Here is a 26143-nt window from a genome sequence, read left to right on the forward strand (position 1 = left end):
GAAAGCAGTGTCTTGAATACATATTTGTACACTCATGTTCATAGCACCATTATTCACGATAGCCAAAAACAGAAGCATCTCAAATGTCCATCAACAGATGAATGGATAAAGAAAATGTGGTATATTCACACAATGGAATATTCTTCAGCCTTAAAAAGGAAGAAATTCTGCGTATGTTACCACATGGATGAACCTTGAGAACATCATGCTAAATGAAATAAGTCAGTCAGAAAAGGACAAATACTATATGATACCACTAATATGAGGTACTTAGAGTAGTAAAAATCATAAAGACAGGAAACAGAATGGTGGTTGTCAGAGGCTGGGAGAAGAGAGATGGGGAGTTATTGTTTAATGAGTATGGAGTTTCAGTTTGGGAAGATTAAAAGAGTTCTAGTAATGGATACTGGTGGTTGTACAATAATATGAATGTACTTAATACCACTGAACTGTTCACTTAACAATGGTTAGGATGGCAAATTTTATGTTATGGGTATTTTACCACAGTAAAAAAAGCTGAAGGAAAAGAAGCAACAGTTCATTAAAGAAATAATTCTAACTTGTTTGTTTCTATCTAAAAACATAATACTAAAGAGGAAAAAAATTAAGGTAAAGTTGACAAATGTGCAAATAACAGAGTGACACATTAATAAAGATCAGTTAATAATAGGTAGATGGAAAATGAAAATTCAAAAGGAGCATATAAGAAAAAATAAGTTTTATCTTACGGGTATCTATAAAATCTTGAATCCAAGGATCAGAGAAAACCCATTCGTATCAAACAGGTGGGACATTTACAATATTGATCATATATTTGACAACAGGAAAAAATTCAACAAATGCCAAAGTATCACAATGATCTTTTATTGACTGAAGAGAAATCAATAAAAAAGACACATTGAAAAAATTCCACACATTTGTAAATTGAAAAATACACTTCTAAATAATTCACATGGAAATCATAAAAGAGATTAGAAAATATTTTGAACTGCAGGCAACAAAAATACTACATATTAGAGTCCATGGAATGCAGCTGAAGTAGAATATCAAAAAAATAAGTAGCCCTAAATGCATATATTAGAGCCATACAACTAGAAATTAATAAGCTTGATTTCACCTAAAATCAAAAAGTTGGAAAATTAATAATGTAACTAAAAAAAATAGAAGAACTAAGAGCAGAAAATAATGAATTAGAAAACAATGGGAAGAAGCCATACAATCTGGTTTTTGAAAGGACTCCCAACACTATCAAAGTTCTTGCATAGCTTACCAAGAAAAAAATGAAATGGGAAAATATGCAAAATTCACAATGAAAAGAGAGGCATAATTCTAACATATGAAAAATTTTTAAATATTAATATTAGAAAATATATGCCAACAAATTTTAAAAATAAGATAAAGTGGGCAATTTCCTAAAGAAAATTGCCAACTATGTCAAGACAAATAGAAAACCTGAGAAGACAAAATTATTAATGAAATTTAATCATAAATTGAAAAATCTACCCACAAAAAATCAAACCATACAATAACAAATCTAAAAACCTTTCCAAATTCATGTGGTTTTATACATCAGTTCTACCAAAGCTTTAAGCAACAGACAAATCTATTGTGTCAATCATTAAAATGTGCTTCTCTGATCTCTGACTACTAAGAGCACACTTAATCAATGGCCCCAGCTACTGCACTCTGAAATCCATCCCTGTGTTCACACTGAGGCCACACTTCCCATAAGTGCTTCTCAGTCAGTGATTGAGCATGGAGTGATAACAAGGCAAACTTGAGCCTGGGAGATGCAGAACTCCTTTGATGGGTGATTTGGCTTGACGATTCACCATTGATCTTGTCACACTTTCTCAGAACTGCATCACAATCTCACACTCTTTCACTCAACATCCCTTTCTTCCTGATCTACTTCACAAAGGTCATATCAGCACTGGAGTCTAAAGATCTCTCACCGTCTCCCCTGCTCTTTCCCTCACGGAAGTTTCCCCTAATACATTTATTGCGTGTCTAATCCCATCTTGGTGTCTACTTCTCTGAAGACTTGTGGTCTGGGTAATGAGGAGGTAAAATGGGGATTTGGATCTGGCTCACTCACTACGTGGCAGGCTAAAACAACACCATCCATGTTAGTAGGTGGCGCACAGATAGTCCCTGGAAGAAGGCTTGAATTGCTAAAGATTTCACCAGTGGTGACTGGTGAAAACACCTTCAAAAAGGAGTGGCGTTGGCTGATTACTGCTATGTTGTATTAGTACCTGGAGAGGGATAATGAGAAACTGAAAGTTATTAACAACATTACTGGCTAAATAGAAGAGCTAGAGGGTCTCTTTTATAGCTTTAAATGAGACTCTTATCTGTGACAGTGGAAGGGCCAATATGGATGAACAGCAGGCTGATGATCTAATTGCTAGAGTTGCAGAGCTCCAGAGATGATAGAATGCGCAGCCAAAGCAGTTCTCCTATGCAAAGACAAGGGCCATGGTTGAGAACACCCGAGCCCTTGAAATATGGAATAGGAGTATCTAGATTGAAATATGTAGATGGACGCTTTTGAGGATGTTGGGTCTACAGCTCCCTTCCCTAGTAATAGAATAACAGATGCTCCCCTAAAAGCTGCTCCCACCTCCTTCCTGGTTGCCAAAGTGATACCAGAATTAAATGACAGCATAATCCCCTAATACATTTATTGCATGTCTAATCCCATCTTGGTGTCTACTTCTCTGAGGACTTGTGGTCTGGGTAATTAGGAGGTAAGATGGGGATTTGGCCTGATAAGAGAGGGAAGAGAATACATACTTGAAAAAGCTCAAGGATTAGCTAGTGTGTACTGGCAGGAGCCAGGGGAGAATGACGGGAATTGGATTTTTGGCAGTATTGGATCAAGGGGGATGGGATGTAAGACTGGATAAGCAAGAATTCATGAATTTTGTTGCATATTTTCAGGACCACAAGACAGGTAATACCCTACTGAGGACTCCAGGGCATGGGGCAAATGTTGCTGGAGTGACTCTCACAAGCTAGAAAAAGCAATGACCACTGCAAAGTGAAATGGAAATGCCTGAGTTGCCCTAGCAGATGGAAGACAAAGGAATAAAAAAGACAACAGAAGGGAATGTGCTGGAATGGATGTATTATGTAAGGCCAGAAGAACTACTAGAAGACTACATTCCATGGGACACAATATTCACCAAGGATATAAGGAAGCTGATGAGAGGGTCACCAGTTTCACTTAAGAAGTTCAGCGATGGCTTTCTTTTGCAGACCAGAGCCGACAACAGGAGAGGCAGTTACAGGGGTAGGTTTGTTAAGTGATGGGGACTCAGAGTAAAAGAGGCCAGGTATCAGTGCTGAACTGACAGAATCCAGGGCCATATTTACCATAATGATCAAGAAGACTGGAGGAGCAGCCAAGGGGGTTGGTCCACAAAAAACTGCGGGTATGATTAATAATGCAGGGTATCGTGACGGGTAGAATGGGTGGGCAGCCAACAACAGCTATTTAACATTATTTTTACTTTAAGTAAGAATGGAGGAACAGAAGTCTGAGGGTGGTTGTCCTAAAAGAAAATAAATCCAGAACCCATTGATGGAACAGGTGGTTGGGTCCATAAAAGAAAGGACACCTTGAAACCTCTTGAAAAGTGTACAAAATGATCCCCAAAGGGACCTTTGTACAACCTCTATACAAAGGGACCTGTGTATATCTGGGTATATACACAGGTATATACATGGGTATATACACAATGCAAAGGAATAAGTAGATATTTTGATTACTATTAGACTCAGGGTTAGAGATGACACAGCCAACCCAAGGACTAAAATGTCATCATGGCCACTCATTAGAGTTGAGGTGTTCTCAGGGTCCAGGTAACAAATTCTGGCTCATAGCAGGCCAACTATGTATACGTATCCACCCAATGAAAATTTCCCTAGTTCTCGAGTGTATAATTAGAATTTATGTGCACGGTAGTTGGAGTAATCTCTACATCATGTCTCTGTCCCGGAGGGCTAGATCTATCATAAACTACCCTTTAGCTGGTCAAGATGGTAAGTCAAAAACATTACGTCATCCCAGTGGGATAGTGAAAATTAGTACCACCTCTAAAAATCCAAAAGGTGCAGGGGTAGTGGTCCCTACCATATCACCACTTAACTTACCAGGATGGCTTAACTTCAATCAAAATAAGTAATTCAGACTTTTCAGATTCACACAGACTTACTTTTCCATTTTACACACCAGAAAAAAAAGTGCTTATTTTTTAAATAATTCCTTTCAGTTTTCTAATTATTATATTACACCACAGACTCTAACAACAACAATAAAATCCTTCAAATCTATGTAGGAGATGACTGAAATTTAGAGTTGATAGGTGACCTACTTAAGACAGCACAGAAAGCTAAGATCAGAGCCAGGCTATATCTAAAAATTACCTCCCCAGTACTTGCCGAATTTTGATTACTCCCAGAACTTTGCCCATTATAGAGGTAAAAAACTGCCAGTTCATGAACTGGCCTCCATTGAACGGTACCTAAACTGAAAAGCTGCCACATTTACCTCCGCTACTTCAATAACTCTGTTAGAAACAGCAATACAGTAATAGTGGCCTGATTCAAGGATGTCCACAAATGCTGACCTGTTTAAAAATCTCTTTTAAAATTTAGCAGTGGCCTTATTGAAGAAAAATGAAATTCAAAATATTCTGTCTATGTTTTTTCTTAACAATGAGACAATTTTAAAACTATCTAATTTATATTTCACTACTGAAAGAAATTTAAATGACAAAAAAACCATCAAATATATTTTATCTCACACAGTGATTAGAATATTTTATTTCACTTTGTTATGATGACAACATAATAAAAAGGATCATCTCTAAGACATGGTACATATTAACACTAGCCTTCTTTTACTTAATAAAAGAACTATTGAATTTAAGTATGCACATGAATTCAAAAGCTTCAAATAAAACCCTAAAAATTTAAATAATTTACATATATATTCAGCTTTGTGAATTTTTACAGAGCTGAACTTTTCAGTGTATTTCCACCCACACTATTCTGCATCAGAAACATTTTATTTTGATGCATTAAATAATGCTCACTTGATTGCAACTTCTAATACTTTCCAAAAACATATTGTAAACTAATTAATAACTTTAAAATCTATTAATATTCAGAAGTACAAAGTCATAAAATATTAAATATATTTAAGATATTTTGCTAAAATTTCATTTTTTAAGGGCCAGATTTAAAGTATGAATAACACTGCATACATGTTGGTGATAAAGATGTTTATAGCATTTACATTCCGGAAATTACAACTTTTTACCAGACGTAAACAAACATGATTGTTTTCAGAGCAAAGTGACCAACATGGCAAAGGTTTGACAACAGAAGTGAATAAATGAACAGGGAATGTATAACTTTGAGAAAAGAGCTTAAAAAACTGAAGGGCCATAAATGGAGATGAAAGATTAGACTTGCTTTGTATGGGCCCATATGGACAAATTAGAAGAGAGATTTACAGGGAGACAGATTTCGTCTCAATTATACAGAACAATTAGTTATCTGAAGATAGAAAATGCTATCTCAGGGGATGGTGCGTTTCCTGTCACTGAAAGCATTCAGAGGCATAAGCTAGATCAGGGGTTGGGCAAATTATGTCCACAGGTAGAATTCAGCCCACCAGCTGTTTTCACAATAAAGGTTTATTGGAACACAGCCACTCCCGTTTGTTTGAATATTGGCAGTGGCTGCTTTAGCACTGCAGCAGCAGAGCTGCGTAGAAGGAACAGAGACCCTGTAGCCCACAAATCCTGAAATATTTACTATCTGGCCCATTACAGAAAATGTTTGCTGACCCCTGTGGAGAAGTCATTAGAAATTCAAGTACTGTATGGGTATCTGGACAACATAACCAATAACGGTTACTTTGGCGTTTAGGAAAGTGACTGTCTCACCACCTGCATCAAGGATTGAGTTGTACAGGTTCTTTACTGTACAAAGCAGCCCAGTCAACTTGGTAAGTGGAGGTCAAAATTCATACTGCACTGTTTGTAAAGTTATGTGCCCTGATGGGAGACTATGTTTGCCAAAAGGAGTAGACATATTTGTCTAATTTGCACAAAGGCACCCAATGGACCAGCATGAACTGTACGCACATCTTAATCAGCTTAACAAAAATAACATTTCTTCCAGTCCAGATGATCTAAAATGCCATAATACAGATATTCTATCATTGAAACTCAGCTTCTTCTCCTAACCCAGTCTTCCTTTATTTACACCCCATGGAAATGAAAATAGATGTCCCCTGAAAAGAGTTCTTACATTTTGAGAAATGCACTCTCTCTTTTAGAAAAATACATTGCAAATGAGCATATTAAAAACTGTAAGTAATATCAGTTAAAAACAAACCAAAAGAGCCCTGTTTAACTTTAGTATACACAGCATTTTCCCCAGTTGTTTAATTATGGAACCTTTTTTATGAAACTACTGCTAATATCTCAAATAACCCATATCCTAGGGAATGATGCTTTATTCGAAGTCATATTTAGTACTTCCAGATTATTAGCTCTTTGAGGACAGAAAATACATACTTTTTCTTATCCCCTAGATTTTAGCACATTGCTAAAAACATATGATAATTTCCTAAGAAATAATCAAATTGATATAATTCTAAAGATGTACCTAATCAATATGGTGAAGGTACTGTTAATTTCATTAATTAAAGCAGGCTTTAACTACTTATGTGACAGGGGAAGACAAAGTTACCATCCTCTTTCCACTGAATCCATTAGCTATTAAATAGTACACCAGCAAAATAATCTTGCAAAAGTATATTGTAAATATGTTTCCTCGGCTCTGTGGTATATATTTAAGCATATAAAACTATTCAAGACACATTATATGATATTTTGAGGTCAAAAAATTAATAAATTACCTAACGGATTGACAGAACATATATCAGAATACAGGTTTAACAAATTCAAATTCAGTAAAAGCAAATTACCTGAAGAAGGTGACAAAAAACTGCACAAGATCCATGATTGTATTGTGTTGTGAGAATGCAATCTGAAAAATCAAAATAAAGAAAGTTTGAAACTTACTGAGTCTGTATTCTTCTCTAATACCTGTGGTGATGTTTCATGGTATTTGTAAATGCAATATTTTTAACTCATCAAGACATTTGGATCACCATATTATAAGTCATATATGCTGAAATTAAAACTTCATCTAGAACACCTAATATATTCAACTACTGATGATGACCTTTGCAGGACTATAACGTTGAAAATTATGATAAAATTACTTCAAGAATATATGCTAAGAGTTTCATGTCAAAGCCTGTAACATATTAAGCGTGCCTAAAACATGCAAATGAGTTTCTTTCGTCTAATAATAATCACATTTTCTATTAATACAATTGATAATTGATTGTAGGCCAAAAAATAAATGTCAATGCTATTAAGAAAACTTAGAGGATTTGTTCTTTCCTATATTTCTTGTCTAGGGAAGCTGCATGCATGCATACAAATATTTTGTTAGACACCCTCAAAAAATAAAATGTCACCTCATTTTACAACTTCATGTTAATAAGAAATAAATTTTGAGAGGTGAAACTATCCAATAAGCTCAAGTTTTCACCATTTCTGTTAACATCATACAGATTATACTTTAACACTTTTCTTGAGGAAGTATTATATAGTGTAATAGTCAATAATGCAGCATCTGAATAGAGAATATCTGATTTTGAAATCCAGTGTTTCACTTACTAGATATATACATTTTGGAAAACTATTTAACCTATTTGTGTCTCAGTTGTCCCATCTGTGAATAGTAATAATAATAGCACCTACTTTATAGTGCTAGAGGAAAGACTAACTGAATTAATAGAAATAAAATTCTTGCATATCTAGCATATAATAGGTATAATATAAAGAATATTATTATACCTTTACATTATGCATAAAGGATATGATCACCATAATTTAATTTTCCCAGATAGCTGAAACTAAATAATTAAGATATTGAATTTTTTTTCCTTTAATAATCTTTTATGAAAATCTTTCAAAGACATGTAATAGAATTTCTACTTCCAGTAAAAATGGACTAACAGGGATGAGATTTCTCTTCTGCCTTAAACAACTAGAAAATTATATAAAATATATGAAATAACCATTTTCAGACATTGAACAAAAGGCAGAGGAGGACATAATTCATTCGTGAAGGAAAACAAAGATAAGCTTCACAATTGTCTCAGCTTTCAGTGCAAAGAATTAATATTAAGGAATTTAAATTTAAAACAAGAAACACAAGTATGTCTTATATAAAATAAAGAATTACAGCCAATGGAGAAGATGGTTAAACTTTTGGCATATACACGAAAGCTTAAATATAGTAACATTCATTTCCAAAAAGCTTCTAAGCATTTGAAGAATTACAAAGCACCTATACAGAGACTGAGGAAAGATAATTATGGAGGAGACTGGTTATAGGTGAAACTGTCTTAAAAACTTTAAGATAAAACATCTTTTAAACTGAAAAAGATAAAAATAAATTTTCTCCCCAGGTGACTGTCCATAAGAGTGTGTTAGAAACAAAGCTTATCAAACAATATTATCAACAGTAACTTAAATCCATGAGAAGAGAATTCTGGAAAGAGCAATTGAGAAGTGCTGGATAATCTTCGAAAGGATAGTTATCTTGAAATTATAATAAATAAAATTGGTTCGATTAAGATAAATTGGAATAGGAAGCTAACCTTAGTGTTGGAAAATATCTAAATAAAAAGGGGGAAAAGGAGCTTCAATAAAGGCTTGAATAAATGAGCAAATTCATGGAAAAGAGAAAGGAGGAAATAAATAAAATAAATAACGCATGCCATAAAAATAAAAGAATAAGATAAAGTATAAGCAATTGCACTAAATGTGAACAGACTGAATCCTCATTGAAAGACAGAGATTTCCACAGTATATTAAAAAGCATAATTCAGCTTTATGGTTTTTTTACAGGAAACACATCCAGAGCAGTGACACATTTATATACAAAATATAAAAGATTATAAAAAAATAATAGGCACTTAAAAACAACAATAAAAAAGGCATGAACGACAATATTAAAGCAAAGTGGAATTCAAAGTCAAAACCTGATCAAATAAAATGTATAAGGCACAAAGAATACATAACAGTAATAAACCTATATGTACCAAAACACAGGCAAAATAAGTAAAAACACAATGTCTGGACATACTAGGAGAATTTGCTAATAACGTAATTATGGAAGAAATTTTTAATATATATATACATCTCTTTCAGAATCTGATCATGTAGACAAAAATTAATTTACTCAGACATTTAAATCATAAAGAAATATTCAAAGAAACACTGGGTAAGCCAGCTCTGTTCTAGGTGCTGGTGACACCCTTGTAAATAGGACAAAGTTCCCTGGCCTCTTGGAGTTTGCATTCCAATAGCAGGAGATAGAAAATAACCAGGTAAACTCATAAGCGGATATCTTAATTTTTGACAGTGGTAAGCATTTTGAAGAAAAAAACAAGGCGATGTGATAAAGTAGAAGGATATGTGACCAATTTAGATCGGTTAGTTAGGGATGGCTTCACTGAAGACATGATATATGAGCTGATATTCAAATAAATAGAAGGGGAAAACCACACAAAGATCTGTCAAAAGAGGTTTCCAGGCTTAGGGAATAGTATGCTTGGGTTAGACATGTTTGAGAAACTAAAGGGAAGTCAGAAGAGCTGGAGTATTGTGACCTAGAAACACAGTAGTTAATAAGTTCAGAGTGACAAGCAGGGGTTAAGTCACTTGATCTTTGGCCATGATAAAGAGTTTGGAAAATATTATAAGGAACATCTTATTGGAACTCATGAAAGATTTTGAGCTATGGAGTGACATGATCCCACTCTCAAGAAAAAAATCCTTCTGACTGTTGGGCGGGGAAGAGATTATAAGGGAAAAGCAGGGAGATAAGAGAGAAGAATGCTGGATTTTTCTAGTTATGAGGTGATAGTGGCTTGCACACTGTAGTAGCCATGGAGACAAAAATAAGTAGATGGGCACATAATTTAGAGAGGTGAGAAGACTCGGTGAAGGATTAGATATGACTCATTTAAATCTTCTAAGAGGAAGTTCAAGGCCACCTCAGTATTAGAGTAAAAAAAACAGTGGTCAACAAGGTAGGAGAACACCAGAAGAGTGTTGTGTCAAGGATGTCAAGGAAAAGAAATGGTGCAAGAAAATAGTGGTTGGTTTTGTTGGTTGAGTAAGATGAAGACGAAAATATGATTATTAGATTTGACAGCATCAACTTTGTGGGTAACAAACAAATGTACTCTCAATGAAGTTGTAGGACTGTTAATCTAAACAGAGTAACATAAAGAGAACATGTAATGCAAGGAAGTAGAGACAGCAACTACAGACTAAACTTTCATAAAGATCTGTTAAAAAACAGAGCAGAAATAATCAAGAACGTATAGAAAAAAAATTGTTTTCTTAAATCTACAGAGCATTTAGAAAAGTAGACAATTTTCATTGTGCAGAGAAACTACTTAAAAATTGTAATGGTAGTGACTTTATGCATTGAACTATCAGATTAAAACCAAAATTAAAACTATAACTTCAATTATGACAAAAACAAGCTTAACTACTTGGAAATTAAGAAATATAATCCACGAGACAGAGTTCTAGGTGGCAGTGGCAGTGATAGCATAGTTTTTAAAATCCCTGAGTTTCCATAAAAAGTATATATAAATATATAGCAACTAAATCGCAAAATCAAAAAACCACAAGGAAAACAATTTCAACAAAGTGACAGATTTTCCCCTTGAATGTCAAAACACAAACAGGTATGGCTAAGCCTAACACAAGATATACATGGTACCAGTGTCTGTGTGGGAATAAGAAGAGGGAATAAACAAGAAAATCCCAAACTCCAAATGGTATTCACTGGAACCAGGCAGCCCAATTTGAATAAAGAAGGTGAAAATGGAAGTGGCGTTGCCTAGTCCAAGAGCTTATAAGTCAAAGGAGTCCTTGGGAAGTTCTAAACAGGGCAAGAACAGCTTGGGCCACGTGAATTTTTAAAAACAATCAGTCAAACCTCTAATCCAAGATAGGCCCCATATTGAGGAGAAACTGTTGGAAGTAAAATCAAAACTGAGGAAAGCAGGGAAAACAGAGACAAAGGGAAGAAGGTCCCACAGAGGAGCAGAACAGAACCAGGAAATCTTCAAAAGCAAGTGGCACATTTTTAGGGGAAAAAATCATATTCATCATTAAATAAATATATTCAAATATGGGGTCTGCCATTGATTTCTTTGTGTACTGTGAATGTAATTCATTATTATCATTCTCAAATATCTGTCATTCCTTAACCCATAAAGGGTTTTGCATTCAAGATAACTGATGCATAAATAGTGAGAATAACCAACAGTGTTAAAATAAATTTGGACTGGCAAAGCACATGATTCAAGCTGGTACTGCAGAATTTTACTATGGTGTGCTTGTCCTTTCTGGGTCCATATAACTAAGTACCTTGGAACAAAAATCATGTTTTGAGGCAAATAAGCAAAATATAGATATACATGAAAATATCTATAATTTCCTACATTTTCCCAAAGAATATTTGAATAAATAAAGTGGGGAAGGGAAGGATCTCCAAGTTATAATCATGAACTAAAGAACTGAAACATTCTAAAATTTTAATTATACTATCTGTACCTATTGATAAAGAAAAAGAAAAGAAAAACCTTTTCACAAGGGGCAGCTCCATGGTGTAGTGGTTAAGTTTAGCACACTCCACTTCAGTGGCCCACAGTCATGGCTTCAGATCCAGGACACAGATTTACACCACCTGTCAGCCATGCTGTGGCAGCAACCCACATATAAAGTGGAAGAAGACTGGTATAGATGTAGCTCAGGGCTAGTCTTCCTCAAGCAAAAAAAGAGGAAAATTGACAATAGATGTTGGCTCAGGGTTAATATTCCTCAGCGAACAAAAAAAAAAAAAAGTTTTCACAAGAGATATCATGAATGATATTTTGATTCCAACTGGTATTTAGAAGATAAGCTGAGCTACCACTGCTAAGGGGTGATTGGACGCCTAGACCTCCCCAAATTAACACTGTTTTCTGAATTGTCGAAAACAACAACTGCAGTTTATCACAAATTAAGTTGCAATGTAATACTTGAACATGAAGTAAAGTACTGATTAAAGACCTTGACCAACTTTCATTACAGGTAACACTCTCCTCTGTTTCACAATGAGTATAATGGTAGGATACAATTGATGGGGGGGGGGGGGGGTGTCTCTGTCCAAAATTGCATCTGATATACAAACTGCCTTAAAAACAGAAGCAAGGGACACCCCAGAGTAATCCATTAACATAATTGTGCTCAAGAGTAAATGCAGACATGGCACAAGCAGTCTCTGTACGTATTAGTATACCATGCTGGGGTGAGAGCCTTAGGTTGAACAGCATTCAATGTTGGCTGTTCAAAAGGAGAGTCAGCACTACAGCATGTTAAACAAATCGTTCAAAATGTTTCTCCCCTGCAACTTTCTATAGGAAGTTTCACGGGACAGTTTCACAGGACATAGTCTGCGGAAAATACTGTATCAGACGGTCCATTGTCAGGCCCAGGCTTAAAAATAAGATTGAACTGATTCCACAAATGGAAGGCAAATCCAAGGATGATTTGGTAGCATTGGTGATCAAGGCCAAGCAGACACTAACTCCAGCAGATTCCATCTCAAGATTCCCTCTTATGGAGTGCCATTTATTCATCTGATATTTCAATGAACATCTACTACATTCTGGGTACCATCTCAGGTTCTTGGCTACATCAGTGAAAAAAAATTACAAAATTCTTAGTGGTGGTGTGGGGGCAGACAAAACCTGTAGTAACAATAATAAGTTATATAGTGTGTTAAAACTTGATAAGTGCTAAGGGGGAAAAGAAACACAAAAAGTATCCTATTTTCTATTATTAGCATATGTGGGACAAGAAATCACTCCTTGGTATCTAAAAATTGGCAGAACTGCTGAGAATAGCCAGGGGTAAAAGATAGGAGTAGCAGAAAGAAATGAAGCATAACATTAGGTTCATATGTATCTGGCTGTTCTCAGTTTTTCTCTACCTAGAACAGCATCTAGCAAGTCCATGAAACTGGATGGCTCATAGAGAAAGGAGTAAGTACAGACAAAGGGAGAACCATTCCGTGTAATGTTGGGCAATTGGTCTTCACATAGCCGGCTCCTTATCATCTAGCTGTCACCTCAAATATTACACTTCTCTAGACTCTTATCTACAGTATCTGCCTTTCCTTTACTCTAGACTCTTGCATGAACCTATTTCTTTTATACTTCAGTCTGAAATCATCTTACTTTTTGGTTGATTATTAGTTCAAATGCCTTTCCCCACTAAAATGTAAGCTCCTTGAGAAGAGTGGCCTTGTTCATATTGTTCATGGCACTGTTCCAGTACCTAGCACAGAAACGGTACATAGTATACAGCAAGCATTTAATAAAAGTTTGCTGAATAAATGAATAAATTTAATAGCAAAATTTAGCACAAGAGTATTGTTAGGACTTCACATATCCTTAAATAAGAGACATTAAAGGAAGTAGGTACAGATGTTATTCTGAGAAATATTCAAAAATTATTTATTTATTTGAATCTCTTTAAACCAATAACCATATGGACTATAAGTACCTGCTAATTTCAGATCAAAAATAATAATTATTTTCATTATAAAATTGATATTTACTGTAGAGTTCAGAAGCTGTGGAAAATATGCATTCTTGTATAGATATATATGTTTTTATGTGGTTTTAATCATAGAAAAATTTTTGTTTTTGTTGATCTAACATTTACCATTTTAGTTACAATATAAATAAAATATTTTGAAACCAAGGTATCTGAAATGGTTTCTTAATATGCATTTTTACCTCAGTTTTTTAACTACAACAATAAACATTTTAAACTATGTTGACTTCTAGGAATTTCTTGCAAAAGGTGAATTAAATCAGACCACAATCTTCTGGTTTAAAATAGGTGGCATTACCTGAAATATTTTTTTAACCTATGAAAAAATAAATGAGATTGCCTTCAAAGAGTGATTATTTAGCCAGTTTTATTTAGAAAACACTGAGACAGTAAGACAAATCAATAATAACACAAACACCCTAAATTTGTAGTTTCCCTGTGAGGATGTCTCCAGAGGATGTGGAACATTTCTGACCCTAAAATCTACAACTGTCTAATTAGAAAGAATTCCACTGGCTGAAAGGGCTAGAACATGGTCCTTTACAGATAATATGTTTCATTCTGGTTCTGTGGTCATTCCCATGAAAAGCATCAAAAGTTTACTCAAGTTGCACTTAAAATTAGTTTTAAAACTTCAGCCAGCATGAATGCACCCATGGAATTCTCTTTTCTGTAATAATTTTATTCAAGCTATCCAATGATTATTCAAAGAAAATTAATCAAAATGAAGAGACCAATTAATAGTAAATTTTCATAATATTCTCATTTTCCCTATGTTTTTATAGAGCCCTCCAAATAACTCACAGTGACATGCTAAAAAACTGACTTATGTGAAACTATAGTAACAGTGATGATAATATATTTTGTCCATTTGAGCTTAAATGCAAATTCATAGTGAAAACATGTCCAAAATCTAAAACCTGAATTTAACATATGCTACATTTTTCATTAATTAATAATAATGATCAATATTGTGAATTTTATGATTCAATGAAAAAAGTTGCGTTCAGTGTATTTGAATAGATTAGATTAATAGCTTGATATTTTCCACAAAATGTCAGAATTTGTAAGAGACAAAAAAATGTTCTTATTATGAAGGACAAATTGGTGTGTTTGTGCAAAATGTCAGCGTGCCATAAATAAACTCTGATATAATACTTGAGATAAATAAAAATGAAAATATAAAGGGATTGCTAAAATTATCAAGTTTATCTGACAAACTGAAAGCCAAGGCGAGGTTCTTCAAACTACCATCTGGATTATAGTCCTTCAAAATCCTGGCATAAAAGCGTAGCTGCATACTGGAAGTTACTCAACCAGTCACGCCTCAGCGACAACTAAGCTATGTTTCAGGCAAGCAATTCAAGATCTCATTAGGTTTCTATTTATTCATTTTTAAAAGAAATAAAAGCAAACTGGGGCTTAAATTAGCTATTATTGGATAAGATCAACTATGATAATTTATTCCAGATAAGAAGAAAACTTCCAACAGATAATGAACACCCTGCTTATTGATATAATAATGTGTATCGTTCTTGATAAAGCAATATTTCAAAAAGTCTGGTTAAGCAGAAAATGAGTGATTTTTAAAAGACAGAATAAAAACTACTTCTGGATAAAAACATGAGGAATAAACATACCGGCCAATTCCGCATAAATATTACATAAATTACTCTGATTATAAATCCTCGAATATTGTCTATACAAATTTAATAGTTTAATTCCTTTTAGAGGAAGTAAATGCCTTCATGAAGGCATTTATAACTTTCCCCCTAGTTTAATGCAAAAACTTAACTGGGCTCCCTGCCTTCAATTTCATAACCCTGTGGTCACCCTTCACCCAGCTGACAAAACGCTCTTTTTAAAACTGAAAGAGGTTTCTGTAATTCCCCTCTTCACAATCCTTCATTCCCATGCTTAAATTTCCTCATTGCTTTTCTATCACTTTCTAGCTTGGAGCCTGACTTCCTTGACATAGCACATAATGATCTTCAAACTTTGGCCATTGCTTCTCTTTCTACACACAGAATCGACACCGCAGTATTAGCAGTTTCCAATTTTGCCAAACATTCTCAAGCTCTGTATCTCGTGTGGCACAAACCATTTCCTCCTCCTAACACCTTCTTCTTGGGTGGCTCCTGTCCAAACGATTCATTCACTGGCAGTTCTGGATCCTGTCGTCTTAGTGGCCCTCAATTGTACTCCTGTTGTCTCTATCACGTATTTCTACCACAATAGTCCTAAAAAGAGCTAACATTTATAAAGTGCTTACTATTGCCTAGGCACTGTGCTAACTGCTTTTCATACACTAATTTATTTAATCCTTAGAATAATCCCATAAAATAGGTATTGTCATTAAATTCATTTTATAGATGAGGAAATAAATGTTTACAGGTTACCTAGGCAATAAGCAGTGGAACTACCATGGAAATCAATACATGCTGACTCTCGTTCTTTCCTAATTCCACTTTCCTAATTCCAGTTAGTCACAGTGCACGGTGAGAACCGGCTCACCTGTCTTTTCTGTCCACTTGACTTCAATATACTTGAAGTCAGGCATTACGATGTTTGGTGCTACATTCCTAGCAACTAGCAAAGAACCTAGCATTTTTACTTGTATGTGTTTAGTGAATAAACTGCAGCAGCTTCTATAGATGTATATCTTAACGTTCTAAACAGAAAGTCATAAAACAGTTTAATTTTACTAAAGGTCAAGCTGTACAAGAAAACAAGAATTACTTTTACATCAAGATTACGTCAGTTAAAATACAGAGAACTTTATATCTACATGTCCAGAGAGCACATTTTCTTGAAATTAAAGGATATTAGTTTTTCAAAAACAGTATTGTTATAAAAGTTAAAAAATGAAACAGAACCTTTAAAATTACAAGATGAAAATTTGCATTTGTAATGCTACCTGTTCTTAATTATAGTATTAGCATATTTATGAGGTTTCTTGAAGAGCTCCAGGTCTTAATTCACATATCAAAGATGTATAACAGCGAGAATAATGACTAATATAGAAGACTATACAATTTATGCTTGTAACACTGTTTTTTAGAAATTGTCTTTTTTTTTTTCACAGCGTAGCTTTTCCTCTGTAATTTGTTAAGCAGTCAAAAGGGAGCTTCCCTTTATAGAGTGATATTCACTAAACCTACTTCATTCAGTCCTATCTCTAAAACTCTGGAAATCAGATTCATGTCTAAAACCTCAAAGTAGCAAGTGTCGCCAACAGCCATAGTAAAGCATATTGTATTATTCAAATGTCATTTTTTCATATATAAGTATTCCTATTAAATAAGTAACAAAATCATCTCCATTCAAAAATACATTAACAGCTGTTAAGGAAACAACTATAATTACAAAATTTCAAAGAAAAACTATTTTCTGTATCTGTCTACTTTTGGATACTTTGAAAGTTAATTCACTATTCTCTTCTTTCCACTAAACCTAGACGAATGCAGCAGAAGGCAGTGAGTGAGACGCTTTTCCAGGAGGAAGAGCTTACAGAGATGGTTTAGTAAGTCCCCACAATGGCCTCTCATGTTTTTGCCCCTAGATGGATAGGTTTCCGTCATTAAACTACATCAGGAACAATGGCATCATAGAACATAAGTTTCGTTATAATAAAACATGATAAAATTTTAAAACCCAAGTTGAGGGATCATGATTTTTTAAATAAAAAATTATGAAAACATATAGTTATTTGATGTAGTTGAAAATTACGTGATGTCAGATAACATAATTACAGGAGTTTATCTGTAAGTTTTGGAAATCTTCTCAACTCTGGTCTTTAGCAGCCCCTTCACCCCAGAGGGCATTAGGCAGGAAAAAATATGGGCAAAGGAGATAAAAAATTAACTATGTCAAGACTACCATGCAGAATATTTTAATATTATATAATGTTTAAGAGTAGTATTTTCTTAAATCATTGGGAAATATAGTTCAAGTTGAACCCAGTGTATGGAATAAAATCAGATGGTGGTGAGCACTGCTCAATGCCAGTATATGCTTGTATATATGCCAGTATAATGCTTGTATAAATATTTCATTTCTCACTATTGCTTAGTAGTATTCTACGGCATGGATATATCACAATTTGTTTATCCATCCACCAATTAATATATTTATGCGTTCTTTCCAATTTGCTATCAATTGAACAGCACAGTTATGAAGCAGTTTGCTCTCTGAGGAACTTCTTTTTGATGACTTTTCATTTACTCGTGGATACTTTCATGTTTGTGTTGATTTTTCTTTTCAATTACACTGTTAATATGTTTACTCTGGCTATAATGATTACAGATTGACATAAATAGTCTACATAGTATAACATAACATAATAATGTACATAATCTGAATGAAATTTTGGTACTGCATGAGTAGAACACCGCCTCTGATTGGGAAGTTCTGAGTAATCAATTTCTTTTGATGCCAGTTTCTCCATTGAAAAATTTTCAAGGATAAGGACATTGCCCTTCTTTATGGGATAAGTTCAGTAACAGCTAAATCCTCTCAATTGCTGCGCACATACACACTGAAAGTTAGCTCTAGCATACCTGGAATTACCTGTGAAGAATTCCAATGTTTTTTACATTAGAAAAAGAATCCATTCTAGGATCTCACACTTCAAACCAGTAAACCAGGAAGTTCTCCAACTTTCCCACCCTATTCCTTTGTCAGAGTTCTTGCCAGAGCGAGAAAATATGCTGAATAGAGAGCATCCATGATAAATTAGAAGAAAATATGAATCTAAACTAATGTTAACTCTTACCATACATAGGTTAACGTCTCTCTTGGACTGGGGTGCTTTGATTTACACTAAAAGTTTTAAGTAGAAGGAGTTAAAGTTTTGGTTTAAAAGGATGTATGGGAAAGTGGGAAGAAACAAAAAGAGATTATTAAGTCAATTATGCCAAATGACGATTTTTAATGGGTATAATTTAAGTATGCTAATAGGAACATGAGAGCCATACTTAAAGATGAGCTTAAGGGAATATAGACATACTGACTCATCTCTGATATATACTCTACATACATATTCACATATACACAAAATCTAAAATTATGTATTATATTATTTTTATCTTGATTCACTATGAATAATTTATAGATACTTTAAGTTTTATTTTGGTTTTAATGGGTTTTATTTTTAGGACTTTAATGTCTTTATATATTTAATATTGATTTATGTTGTTCACAATATTCTTGCACTTAATCTCCCAGGAAATGACTTGAATAAAATAAATCATGCATCTAATTTTGAAATTGGCTCTTTAGAGCTTATGATAAAACATGAATGTACAGTTTTGTACTATTGATTCATTAAATGAGTATTAAGTATTTTTTAAAAGTTATTGAGTTGAGAGGATTATTTAACTTGTAGTATAACTTTCACTTATACCATTTTAATTTTGGATTTCAAGCACATATGTGATATGTAAAATCTGAGAAGACTGCAATTTAAATAATAAGAGATTTTTCTCTCTTGAAATATTTTACCATGCTTTATATATCGTGGTAACATAAATACTCAAATACTTCATACCTGGAAAGATCATAACATTTGCAATACACTCATAAATTATAGGTCAATAATACCTTTACTGAGGTATACTTTACATTGCAATTTACAATTCCCTCATTTTAAGTGCATATCTTGATGGAGTTGGGTAATTTTTACAGTTAATATAATTCCAACCACAATCAAGATATGGAATAGTTTCATCAACCTAAAACGTCTTTCGTCTCTGCAGTTCAACCCCTCTCCAGACCCTAAATTTGTATCTACTTTATAGCACCATAGTTTTCATTTTTCTGTAATTTTTCCTGTTTGATTTCTTCCATTTAGCACAGTGTTTTTAATATTTGTCTATGTCAATGCTTGTATAAATATTTCATTTCTCACTATTGCTTAGTAGTATTCTACGGCATGGATACATCAAAATTTGTTTATCCATCCACCAATTAATATATTTATGGGTTCTTTCCAGTTTGGGGTTTTCATGAGTAATGGTGTTATAAATATTTGTGATTAAGACTTTTCATGTGACCTGTTTTCATTTCTCGTTAGAAGCCAGCTTGCTGTTCATATGGTAAATGTGGGATAAACTTCACAAAATAAGTAATATTGTGTTCAAAGTTGCTGTACCATTTTACATTGTCACTAATAATTTATGAAAGTTCCAGTTACTCCAAATCCTCCATAGTACTTGGCATTTTCATTCTTTAAACATTAGCCATTATAGCAGGTATGTTGTGGTATCTCATAATGGTTTTAATTTACATTTCCCTGATGGCTAGCGATGTTGAGCATCTTTCACATGCTTATTGGCTAATGTTATATTCCTTTATTTTTTATTAGTTTTATTGTGGTAAAATACACGTAACATAAAACTTACTATATTAACTGTGCAGTTCAGTAGTATTATATATACTCATATTGCTGTGCAACCAACACCACCATCCATCTCCAGGACTCTTTCATCTTGAAAAACTAAAACTCTGTACCCATTAAACAATAACCCTCCCCTCAACCCCCGCCAAGAATTACTCTCCCCAGCCCCTGGCAAGCACAATTCTACATTCTTTATTGATATTATTATTTTATCTCTCTTTTCACCCCACAGCCCAGCTTTAGGCAACCACTATTCTACTCTCTATTACTATTATATATATATATATATATTCCTATGTATATATTCCATAGTCCACATATATTCCACATATAAGTGAAATCATGCAATATTTGTCTTTCTGTGCCTGGCTTAATTCACTTAGCAAAAATGTCCTCAAGATTCATCCATGTTGTGGCCAAAGGAAGGATTTCCTTCTTTCTTATGACTGAATACTATTTCATTATACACACACACATATATACACCACCTTATCCTTATCCATTTATCCATTGATGAACATTTAGGTTGTTTCCATTTTGGGCTATTATGAATAATGTTACCATGAACATGGGAGTGCAGATATTTCATAGAGATATTGATTTTATCTCTTTTGGATACATACCCAGAAGTGGGATTATTGGATCAAATGGTAGTTCTATTTTTAATTTTTTGAGGGACCTCCATACTGTTTTCCATAATGGCAGTATCAATTTACATTCCCAACAACAGTGCACAAGAGTTTTCTTTTCTCTGCATCCTTGCCAAGACTTGTTACATTTTGACTTTTGATAATATTTACCCTAAGAAGTGTGAGGTGATATGTCATCATAATTTTGATTTTAATTTCTCTGATGATTAGTGACATTGAGCATCCTTTCATATACCTGTTGGCCATTTGTATGTCTTCTTTGGAAAAAGTGCCTATTCAAGTCCTTGGCCCATTATTTCAATCAGGTTATTTGATTTTTGCTATTGATTGGTAAGAGTTCTGTATATATTTGGGCATTAACTCTAAATCAGATATATGGTTTGCAAATATTTTCTCCCATTCCATGGGGTAAATTTTCATTTTGTTGATTGTTTCCTTTGTTGTATAGAAACTTTTTAGTTTGATGCTGTCCCACTTGTTTATTTTTGGGTTTTTTGCCTGTGCTTTGAGTGTCAGATCCAAAAAATCATTGCTAAGACCAACTGTCAAGGAGCTTTCCCTCTACATTTTCTTCTAGGACTTTTATGGTTTCAGTTCTTACATTTAAGTGTTTAATTCATTTTGAGTTAATTTTTGTGAGTGGCGTATGATAGGGGTCCAATTTCATTCTTTTGCATGTGGATATCCAGTTTGCCCAGCACCATTTGTTGAAGAGACTATCCTTTCCCTATTGTATATTCTTGGTGCCTTTGTTGAAAATTAGTTCATCATATATGTGTAGGTTTATTTCTGGGCTCTCTATTCTTTTCCATTGATCTATTTGTCTGTTATTATGCCAATACCATACTGTTTTGGTTACTGTAGCTTTGTAATATAGCTTGAAGTCAGGAAGTTTAATGTTTACAGCTTTGCTCCTGTTGATCAAGTTGCTTTACCTATTCAGGATCTTTGTGAATCCATATGAATTTTAGCATTGCTTTCTGTATTTCTGTGAAAAATGCCATTGGGATTTTTGAAAGGGATGGCATTAAATCTGTCGATTGCTTTGGGTAGTATGGACATTTTAATAATATTAATTCTTCCATTCCATAAACACAGGATATCTTTCCACTTCTTTCTGTCTTCTTCAATTTCTTTCATCAATGTTTAATAATTTTCAGTTTACAGATCTTTTGCCTACTTGTTTAAATTTATTCCTAATTGTTTTATTCTTTTTTATACTATTGTGAATGGGATTTTTTTCTTAATTTCTTTTTTTCATAGTTCCTTTTGATAGTTCGTTGAGAGTGTATAGAACTTCAACTGATTTGTGTATCTTGATTTTGTATTCTGCAACTACACTTAATTCATTTCTTAGTTCTAACATTTTCGTGTGTGGAATTTTTAGGAATTTCTATATATAAGATCATATCTTATGCTAACAGAGATCATTTTACTTTTTCCTTTCAAACTTGAATACCTTTTATATCTTTTTCTTGCCTACTTGCTCTGGTTATGACTTCAAGTACTATGTTGAATAGATGTGGCAAAAGTGGGCATCCTTATCTTCTTTGTGATATTAGAGGAAAAGCTCTCAGCTTTTCACCATTGAATATGTTAGCTGTGGGCTTATCATATATGGTCTTTATTATGTTGAGGTACATTCCTTCTATACCTAATTTCTTGAGAATTTTCATCATGAAAGGATGTTAAATTTTGTCAAATTCCTGTCCTGCAACTATTGAGGTGATCATATGACTTTTATCCTTAATTCTGTTACTGTGGTATATCACATTTATTGATTTGCATGTGTTGAATCATCTTGCATCCCAGGGATAAATCCCACTTGATCATGGTATATGATCCTTTCAATGTGCTGCTGAGTTCAGTTCACTAGTATTTTTTGAAGAATTTTGCATCTATGTTCATCAAGGATGTTGGTCTGTAATTTTCTTTTCATACAGTGTCCTTAGCTGGCTTTAGGATAAGGGTAATTCTGACCTTGTAAAATGATTCTGGAGTGTTCCCTCCTCTTCAAATTGTTGGAGGAGTTTGAGAGATTGGCATTCATTCTTTAAACATTTGGTAGAATTCACCATTGCTGAACTAATATTAAGCATCTTTTCAGAACACAATGGTATGAAACGAGAAATAAATAATGGAAGAAAATTGGAAAATTCACAACAATGTGGGAAATAAACAACACACCCCTGAACAAGCAACATGACAAAGAAAAACTTAAAAGAGAAGTAACAAAAGTCTTGAGACAAATGAGAACGGAAACATAACATACTAAAACTTATGAGATGCCGCAAAAACATTTTCTAAGAGGGAAGTTTCTAGCAATAAATTCTTACGTTAAGAAAAAAAAGATCTCAAATGAACAACCTCACTTTACATCTCAAGGAACTAGAAAAAGAAAATAGAAAACCCAAATGTTAGGAGCAGGAAGGAAATAAAGATCAAAGCAAAAATAAATGAAATAAAGACCAGAAAAGTAATAGAAAAATTCAACAGAACTGTGAGTTGGTTTTTGAGAAGATAAACAAAATTGACAACCTTTAGCTAGACTAAGATAAAAAGAGGGAATTCTCAAATAAATAAAATCATAAATAAAAGAGGAGACATTACAACTGATACCAAAGAATAATAAAGGATCATAAGAGACTGCTATGAACAATTTCATGCCAGGAAAGTGGATTACCTAAAAGAAATTGATAAATTCCTAGAAACGTACAACCACCAAGACTGAATAAAGAATTAGTAGAAAATCTGAAGAGGCTAATAACAAATAAGGAGATTGAATCAGTAATCATAAATCCCCTGAGAAAGAAAAATTCAGGACAAGGTAGCTTTTCCTCTTAAATTTGTTAAGACTTGTTTTGTCAGTTAATGTGTCTATTCTTGAAAAGAATGTATATTCTGCTACCATTGGATGGAATGTTCTGTACATGTCTGTTAGGTCCATTTAGTCTAAAGTGCCAGTCAAGTTCAATGTTTCATATTGATTTAATGTCTGGATGATATGTCAATTTTTGAAAGTGCAGTATCCCCTACTATTACTGCCTTGTTGTCTATTTCTCTCTTGAGATGAATTAATGTTTGCTTTATATGTTTAGGTGTTCTGATGTTGGGTGCACATATATTTACAAATGCTCTATCATCTTGTTTGATTGACCCCTTTATCATTATATAATGACCTTTTTGTCTCTTGTTACCATTTTTTGCTTAATGTGTACTTTATCTAAGTATAGCTATCCCAACTTTCTTTCAATATCCATTTACATGGAATATATTTTTCCATCCCTTCATTTTCAGCCTGTGTGTGTCATCAAAGCTGAAATGAGTCCATTGCAGGGAGCATATAGTTGGATCTTGCTTTTTTATCAATTCAGACACTTTATTTCTTTTGATTGGAGAATTTAGTCCATTTATATTTAAAGTAACTAATGATAGGTAAGGGCTTACTATTACCATTTTGTTAATTGCTTTCTGGGTGCTTAGTAGATCCTTTGTTCGTTTCTTCCTCTCTTGCTCTCTTCCTCTGCAATTTGTTGATTTTTCTGCCTTGATTCCTTTCTCTTTATGTTTCTGTACCCACTATAGGATTTTGCTTTGTACTTTCCATAAAGCTTACATCAAATATCTTATGACTTAATTTATACAAAAGCTCTCCACTTTTACTCTCCCTCCCATATTTTATGTTTCTAATGTCACAGTTCACATCTTTTGTATTGTGTATTCATTAACAAATTATTGTAGCTGTAATTATTTTGACAGTTTTGTAGTTTAACCTTTATATTAGAGTTATATGTGATTTACATACCACCATTACAATATTAGAGTATTCCGAATTTGATTATATATTTACCTTTACTAGTAAGTTTTATACTTTCATAAGTTTTCATGTTACTAATTAGTGTCCTTTTATTTCAGCCTAAAGAACTTTCTTTAGCTTTTCTTGTAGGGTCAGTCTAGTGGTGATGAACTCCTTCAGCTTTTGTTCATTTGAGAATATATTTATCTCCCCATTTCTGAAGGACAGTTTTGGCAGGTAAAATATTTTTAGTCAACAGTGTTTTTTTTCTTTCAGTACTTTGAATGTATCATTTCACTCCCTTCTGTCCTGAAAGCTTTCTTCTGAAAATTCTGCTGATAGTCTTATGGAAGTTCCCTTGTATATAACAAGTCACTTGTCTCTTGTTGCTCTCAAGATGCTCTCTTTGTCTTAAGTGTTGACAATTTGATTATAATTTGCCTTGATGTATATCTCTTTGGTTTCATCTTATTTAGTGTTATGTGGGCTTCCTAAATCTGGATGTCTACTTTTCCCTCCCAGGTTTGGGAAGTTTTCAGCCATTATTTCTTTGTATAAGCTTCCTGCCACTTTCTCTCTCTCTTCTCCTTCTGGGACTTCCATAATGCATATATTGCTCTGCTTGACAGCTTTCCATAAGTACCTTAAGCTATCTTTACTCTTTTTCATTCTTTTTCCCTCCTCTGATTAGATTATTTCTGATCACCTGTCATCAAGTTCACTCAGCCTTTCTTCCACTTGATCTAGTCTGCTGTGGAACCTATTAAAATTTTCTGTTCAATTATTATATTCTTCAGCTCTATGATTTGTTTGGTACTTTTTTATATTTTCTTTTCTCTGTTAAAATTCTCAGTTTGTTCTTGCATTACTCTCCTGACCTTGGTGAGGGTCTTTACAACAATAATTTTGAATTCTCTGTTGGGTAAATCACCTATCTCCATTTCATTAGGATCAGTTTCTAGAAATTTATCTTGTCCTTTTATTTGGAATATATATTCTGTTTTTTCCTTTTCCTTCACTCTCTGTGTTGGTTTCTATGTGTTAGATAAAACAGTCACTTCTCCCAGTCTTGACAGACCAGCTTCGTGTATGAGATAAACCTCACCAATCAGCCCAGCCCACGATTCTGAGTGCCTCTCAAACCTTTGTGCTTGTCCAAACCACTGTCTTTGTTCTTAGCAACTCCCAGGAGATTATGGTGTGCCAAGTCCCATCAGTGTCCTAAAGCCAGGAGAAATGCCTACACACCTATCTAGGTTCCCAAAGGACTATTAATTTTCTGTGCTGTCACTTCCCAGATACAAGATAATTAGAAGCCCAACCTTTGGGCAGAAGCTGGGAAAGGTATGCAGTCTAGCGCCTGTGGGGGAGAAATTGAGAGCTGAGTGTTTTTGCCTACCTCTGGGCTGAGTCAGGGGGACAGCAGCTAAGAGTGCTTGTGTGCTCATGAAAAACCACCATTTCATTCTCTGTGGTCTTGGATGAGTTATAAATGCTCAGCCCCATC

At 33.9% G+C, this 26143-nt stretch overlaps 1 protein-coding gene across 2 annotated transcripts in view; it reads right to left on the minus strand.

Moving 5' to 3' along the window:
* Window positions 1-26143, minus strand: part of ATRNL1 (attractin like 1) — a 737371-nt gene that overhangs the window by 395453 nt on the left and 315775 nt on the right. For both annotated transcript variants that reach the window (XM_014849275.3, XM_070482616.1), the window contains exon 25: window positions 7013-7074. In XM_014849275.3, the coding sequence (XP_014704761.2) occupies window positions 7013-7074 (62 nt within the window). The remainder of the gene's footprint in view (window positions 1-7012; window positions 7075-26143) is intronic.

Source organism: Equus asinus, chromosome 2 (assembly GCF_041296235.1).
Source record: "Equus asinus isolate D_3611 breed Donkey chromosome 2, EquAss-T2T_v2, whole genome shotgun sequence".
Taxonomy (NCBI): domain Eukaryota; kingdom Metazoa; phylum Chordata; class Mammalia; order Perissodactyla; family Equidae; genus Equus; species Equus asinus.